Source organism: Pteropus alecto, unplaced genomic scaffold (assembly GCF_000325575.1).
Source record: "Pteropus alecto unplaced genomic scaffold, ASM32557v1 scaffold72, whole genome shotgun sequence".
NCBI lineage: Eukaryota > Metazoa > Chordata > Mammalia > Chiroptera > Pteropodidae > Pteropus > Pteropus alecto.
Window position 1 is genome coordinate 9917559 of NW_006436811.1, and position 7501 is coordinate 9925059.

The 7501-nt window shown below is 37.0% G+C and overlaps 1 protein-coding gene across 1 annotated transcript; it reads left to right on the plus strand.

Annotated features, from left to right (window-relative positions):
* Nucleotides 1-3: 3 nt before the first annotated feature.
* Nucleotides 4-4797, plus strand: ACOD1 (aconitate decarboxylase 1; the record flags this gene model as incomplete). Its single annotated transcript, XM_015590869.1, has 4 exons — nucleotides 4-129; nucleotides 882-971; nucleotides 2229-2434; nucleotides 3294-4797. Coding segments are annotated over 4 exons (1401 nt in total), but the record flags the coding sequence as incomplete, so codon positions are not given.
* Between the last annotated feature and the right edge of the window lie 2704 nt (nucleotides 4798-7501).

The window sequence follows — 7501 nt, forward strand, 5'->3', positions numbered from 1 at the left end:
GGCTTGAAAGTGGGACACCTGACGGATCGTGTCATTCAGAGGAGCAAGAGGATGATTCTGGATACTCTGGGCGTTGGGTTCCTGGGAACCAGTACAGAAGTGTTTCACAAAGCCACTGAATATAGTAAAGTAAGAAGCTCAATGTCTCCTTTAGAGATAAAACCAAGTGTGCAATACCTGCTCATGAGTGTACCCGTGAGCGTACCCAGAGCTCTGTGTGTGTTCTACGACCTTGCTCTTTGTTTTAGGAATACTACTTGGTGCACATAGCATTGTTGTATATAGTTTTACGCTCTTCTATGCTTTGCTGTCTGAGTTTTAGTATTCATTCACATCCTTTACTAAGTCACTGTCTTAAGACTGATCTTAAATCTAGTCTTAACACTAGTAATATCTCATGGTTTATTACTATTATGACTGAAAGCACTTTTTACCTGAGAGTTTTAGAAGCAATAGCACCTACTCCAGACAATTCGTTCATGCAAAGACTTTGAGAGTCTCTAGAGAAAAGGCTGGGCAGGCACTCTGAGCAGATAGTGGGTGTGTATGTGGGAGATGTAGCATCCACTTGCCAAAAAATGTGTTTGGCGTAAATGATTAGTCCACCATCCCCAGTACTTACACAAAAGGAGTAAATAAGAATAAGTTCAGCCCCTGGATTGTGGTCTGGGATCGATTGACAGCATCTCTTCTCACATCCACGGAGAAAGTTGCACATTCTTCTACAAGGAAGAGAAGAATCCAATGATTAGGCCTTCGATGTAGGACCAAAGTTTCAGATAAGGACTATTCATGTAATGCCTCCAAAGATGAAGAATGACTCTTGAAATGTCATGCTGCGCTCACACTTTGTATCACTGATTGATATTCTTCTGTTCCAGATCTACAATTCCAATACATGCAGCACTGTTTGGGGCCGACCAGAGCTCAGGCTGCCGTCAACATATGCTGCCTTTGTTAACGGTGTGGCTGTAAGGATGTTTCCATGTCTTTTCAACTGATAGATGATCACAATAATTTTCAGAACCAGGACATATCTCAGAAATTGCCCATTTTCCATATTTTACTGATAATATCACTGAAATTTAGAGAGGCCTGCTCTCTCTCCTATGTAGTAATTTCGGTTTTCATGTTTTAATAGTAAATTGGTACTTTCCAAACAAATTGTGAAGTAGAGGAAATAAGACAGAAGGATTTAGATAAAAACGCCCCCAAGGTATCTCAACTCTAAGCTCTGAATATATATAGCAAAAAATATAAAACCCAATTTCCAGACTCAGTTTTTTGTTGTGATCAGTACCACTTTCTATCCAGTAATCAACCATCCATCCATCCATTCATTCGATGACTATTTATTGAGAAAGAAACAATGGCTATACATGATGATTATATTTTTTGAACCAAATAGCATTTCTTGTCTGACAGACAATTTTTATGCTTTATGCTTTTTTGTGTGTTTCAAAGGCAGTCTACAAGATATAATTTGAACATGAACGTGTTGGGTTTTCTGAGATATTTTTATGGTTTGGGGGGACAGTAGCTCAGAATATTGAAAGTCAAACCCAATGATGTATCCAGGAGTAAATGTCCAGTAAGCAGTGAGAAACACACAAGCCACATCCAATAGACATAAAAATCTATTTTTAAATGAACTTCTGGTTATTACTATTTCATATAAAAAAGCAAATGGCTGGAATAAAGAGGAAGAAAATCTTATAGCAGAAAATAATGATTTTAAAATATAGCTTAGTATATAATCTAGGTTCAAAAGTTCTTGCAACTTCATACATTTAAAATTATTTCATAATAAAAAGATACAAAAATAAATGGTCTTATGTGGAATAAATGATACTAAAGTTTTAGTGCAACTTGTTTGAAAGGTGGGGGAAGAAGGAGGGAGGGAAGAGCAGCCACCTAATTCCACAGCTTTGTTTATAAACGGAACATAGATCTTTTCAGGGGCTGTGGCAGAGAGCTCTGGCCACCTGGGTAAGACCCAAAGTCCTTAGGGCTCACAGCTGCTCCGCAAGGTCCTGCCTGATCTGGATGGTGAACAGTGTGTCCAGTGCCTAGCCATGTGATTAAGAATCACAGCCATTTCATAGGTTTTATTTTCAGAGAATCAAATCTAAAAATCCCATATCAAACAAGGTTGTTTGGTCCAAAAGCCATTTCATTCAGGGAAACATATTTTAGGTTTTGGTTGTTGTTTGTGTCTGGTTATGTAGATTCACTCAATGGATTTTGATGACACATGGCACCCTGCCACCCACCCTTCTGGCGCTGTCCTTCCTGTCCTCATGGCTTTATCAGAAGCTCTGCCCCCAAGTCCAAAGTTTTCTGGCCTGGACCTGCTGCTGGCTTTCAATGTTGGGATTGAAGTGCAAGGCCGATTAATGAATTTCTCCAAGGAAGCCAATAACATACCAAAAAGGTATGGGAAATATTTGCCCCCATGGAGAGACAGCCATATTCTCCTTCATCTGTCAATCGTTATCTCTGTAGAGCTTTTGGATGTAAAGGTTGGCTCAGTTGAAGATGTTAATATTCGTGCCAGCAGATAAGTCAATTCACCAGTCATATATTAAACTGTACACCCATATACAGAGGTGTGACTTCAGAAGTCCCCATGAAAAATCTTTTTTGGGTTTAGAGAATCAAGCAAACAAGACTGTGAAATAAATTGGGGCTCCTCATCCCAGGTGACTCAGGTCATCCTGATCCCATCAAAGCAGAATCTACTTTGTTTTTGTTAGGATTCTTCAGACTAATAACATTCAGAATATCCTAAACCTGACTGTTCAAAAATGGTGAAATGTTGGCTTTATTACATGGTTCAATCTAATATTTATTTTGCTACTTGATCCAGCCTATTAGGAAAGGAGTAAATTGGAATATTGAGTGATTTTCACAGTTTCTACAAGGCCCTCAATTTTTATAGTTATTTAAATGGACTTTCAGCAATCAACAACTTTTACCTTTCTCCAATATTGTAACAATTTCATTTATAAGGAACTTACTACATTTCAGGCACTGTTGTAAGCATGTGAATTCATTCAAAACTTACAAAACTATGAGGTAGATACTATTATTATCTCCATTTTCTGTAAGAAAAAACACGTACAGAGAAGTTGAATAACTTTCCCCAGATCACTCAGCTAATAGGTAGAAGGGCTGAGATTTGAACTTAGGTAGTATGACTCCATTCTCTAAACTCCTGATCACTATACTACATTGTCTCCTGATGGTTAAGGTTTGTAAATCTTCAACTCTTTGCTTTTTCTGCTTTTCAGATTCCATCCCCCCTCAGTGGTCGGAACTTTGGGTAGTGCTGCTGCTGCATCCAAGATTTTAGGGCTCAGCATGACAAAGTGCCAAGAGGCTCTGGCTATTGCTGTTTCTCATGCGGGAGCACCCATGGCAAATGCTGCCACTCAGACTAAGCCTCTTCATATCGGCAATGCTGCCAGGCATGGAATAGAAGCTGCTTTTCTGGCAATGCTGGGTCTCCAAGGAAATAAGCAGGTCCTGGACATGCAGGCAGGGTTTGGGGCCTTCTATGCCAACTACTCCCCCAAAGTACTTCCAAACCTAAATTCCTACACTTGGCTGCTGGACCAGCAGGATGTGGCCTTCAAGCGTTTCCCTGCACATTTGGCTACCCACTGGGTGGCAGATGCAGCTGCATCTGTGAGAAAGCACCTTGTAACAGACGGAGTCCTGCTTCCCATTGACCACATTGAAAGAATTGTGCTCAGAATTCCAGATGTCCAGTATGTAAACAGGCCCTTCCCAGACTCAGAGCATGAAGCCCGTCACTCCTTTCAGTATGTGGCCTGTGCCATGCTACTCGATGGTAACATCACTGTCCCATCATTTCACAAATGCCAGATCAGCAGGCCACAGGTGAGAGAGTTGCTTGGTAAGGTGGAGACTGAGCATCCTCAAGACAACCTCCCAAACTTCAACACACTATACTGTGAGATAAGTGTCACCCTCAAGGACAATATCACCTTCACTGAGCGCTCCGATACCTTCTATGGTCACTGGAGGAAGCCACTGAGCCAGAAGGACCTACAAGAGAAGTTCAGAGCCAATGCCTCTAAAACGCTGTCCTGTGACACAGTAGAAAGAATCATCGAGACGGTAGAAAACCTGGAAGACCTAGAGGACTGTTCTTTGTTAGCCACACTTCTGAAAGGACCCTCTCCACTGGAGATGGTTTCAAAATCGATCCAGCATTTAACAGTGCCAGCATACAATCTCTCCTGAGGTTCTCTGACATATAAATGACTATATTGGGGGAAATTTAGTGTTTTGCTTTATAGAGCAAAAGTCTGTACTTGGTCTGCCCAGGAATAAATGCAGCATGGTGCAAAAAATCTAGACATAGAACTGGATGTACATGGAAGAAGTCTTGTCCTGTAACTTTGCAAGACTTTTCCAATTTCCTATAGCAAGATAATATACATGCAAGAAACACAGAGAAATTGATTGTATAAGTATCCATATTGCTGAAATTCAAGTCCCTGCTGATTTGCCTGTAAACTTAATCTTTACAGAGAAATCTAATGAACTTCATGAACCTCAAGACATGAGAGAAATTTGAACCTGCACATATATTTGCTGACAGTGGAAAAGGGCTCTGATCTGTTGTACCACCAACAGACTTCTTAGACCATCTCCACAGGGCTATTGGCTTTAAATATAAGAGCTTAATGGGTTCAAATCCTGCCTCCGCCATTAACTAGATGTAACCTCAGACATGTTACTCGGTATCCTTCTGCCTCAGTTTCTCTATTTGTAAAGCAGAAATATAAAGCAATCTAAAAAATAAAGCATTTTGGCTCTAGAAGCCATGTTCTTAACCACTATGTCACTTTTCATTACAAAAAATTTTTTATAATTATATATATAATTAAATACTGACTATAAAAAATAATTATAATGTCTTAATGGTTAAAAATTGCAGAGAATTATTATAATTAATGTGTTCTAAATTCTTTGTGTCATTCAAGAAAAGGGCAAAACTATTAACTCTAGACTTTGATTTGTAAGTATGCATGTTGACATTCCTAGATTAATCATTACAAAAAAGCAGTAGCATTATCACTTCCAGGTTAACAGAGGCAGAAATATAAAATTAAGAAAAAAATAATCTGTAGAAAGGCAAGAAAGGAAGGGGGAAAGATACATAGAAAAGGCAGGACGTAAATGATAGAAAAAAGTTTAAATATATTTATAATTACAAAAAGAGTAAATGGACTTAATGCTCCAGTTAAAAAGACAAAACTATGAACTTGTTTTTTTAAATGTTTCATAGCTTTCTTCACATCTACTTTACATACCATTAATTCATCCATTTTAAGTGTAGATTTCAATGAATTTCAGTAAATTTATTGTTGTGCAAACATCACCACAGTCCAGTTTCGTAATACTTCTGTCACTCCAAAAATTTCTTTATGACTGCTTGCCATCAATCTCCACTCCCACCTCCAGCCTGCAGCAACCAATGATTTGCTTTCTATCTCTATAGTTTTATCTTTTCCAGACATTTGGTATAGTAAATGGAATCACACAATGCATAGTCTTATGTGTCTGGCTCTTTCACTTAGCATTATAAAAATTTTCCACAAACATAGCAGTACTTTCTTTCTTTTAATTGCTGAGTAGCATTCCCTTAGATGGATGTACCACATTTGCTTACCTATTCATTAGTTAATGAATAGTTAGATTGTTTCCAGTTTAAGGTTATTATGAATAATGCTTATATGAACATTCACATACATATATTTCTACGGGCATATCTTTCCATTTCTCTTGGGTAGATACTTAGGAGTAGGAATGCTGGGTCATTTGGAAAGTACAAGTTTAGGTTTATAAAAAACTGTTTTCCAAAGTAAGTTTATCATGTCACATTTCCACCAGCAATGCCTGAGGGTTCCAGTTTCTCCTTATCCTCACCAACCCTTTGAATTGTCATTCTTTTTGATTTTAGCCAGTTTAGTGAGGATGTAATGATATCTCATTGTGGTTTTCATTGGCTTTTCCCTAATGACTAATTCTGGCGCATTTTTGCCAATTATTTTAATTAGGTTATTTACTGTTGAGTTATAAAAGTTCTTTATATAGTCTAGGTATAAGTTCTTTATAAGATAAATGTTTTTGAAAAATTTTTTCCCAGTCTGTGACATGTTTTTCTTTGTTTCTAATGGTCTCTTTTGAAGAGAGATGTTTTAAAATTTTGATCAAGTCCATTTTACCATTCGAATAAGAATTATTGTTCCTGTTTTTGGTATCATCAGAAGGCATTTAAAAAACAATCCAGTTATATACTTGTTAAACAATGGAGAGGTTCAGGCTATAATAAAGAACAAGAAGCATTTATATGAGCAAAAGGATTGCAATCTGAAAGACACAGATTCAGGTAGCAACCACACTGTGCTCTGAGAAGAACAAAGAAGGCAGGGTTTATAAAGATTTTTTAAAAATCACAGAATGTAATTCTTTCATGCAAATGAAGGATCGCTGGCTAGGTTAACAGTGATTAGTTAGTTCCAATATGAAAATGAGACAGGCGAAAACTAGGAGGAAGGAAGTAAAGTTCATATGTGTCCACATAGCAGTTATTCTAGGATGTTTATGGCTCCAGGATATTTTTAAGGTGAGTTTAGCAACAGGTTTAACAACTTAATAGCTCTAAGACCTGAGGCACAAGACCCATAGGCTGCAGAGGCCCCACTTCCTTAATAGCCTCCTGACTCTCTTATCAATATTTAATCTACTTTATTTTCTCCATTATCAAATACGTTATTCAGGACGCATAGGATGCAGAAAAGTTGAAAGTAACAAGATGGGAGAAAATGTGTGTGGACTATTAACAAAAGAAAGCTGGAATAAATAAATGTTAACATTAGACAAAAAATTCAAGCAAAAAGCATTACTAGAAATAAAAATAATACTGATAAAAAGTTCAAATAACTAGGTAACTAAAATTATTCTTAATTTACATGCATCTAAATAATATTAGACAGCAAGGAGAAATCGATAAATCTAACACCATACTGAGAAAATTTTAACATTTTTCTCTTAGTAACTGATATTTCAAGGAAACCAAAAATAGACAATATGAGATTTAAACATAATTAACATGTTTTAGCTAGTGGACATATAGAGAATTCTGCACCCAACAACTAGAGAATTCACAATCTTTTAAAAATCTCACAGAACTTTTAAAAAGATGAACTGTATATTGAGCCATAAAGCAAGTCCCAGCAACTTTTCAAAGGACTGGATCATACAGATTATTTTCTCTAATCACGATGTAATTAAGTTAACTCAATATGAAAAAGGTAATTAGAAAAGCTTGAAGTGTTTGAAAATAAACATTCCTCTAAATAACTCTTAGGTCACAAAAGAAATTATAATGTAAATTATAAGACATTTAGAACTAACCAATAAAAATACCACATATCAAAATATGTAGAATGTAGCAAAAGCA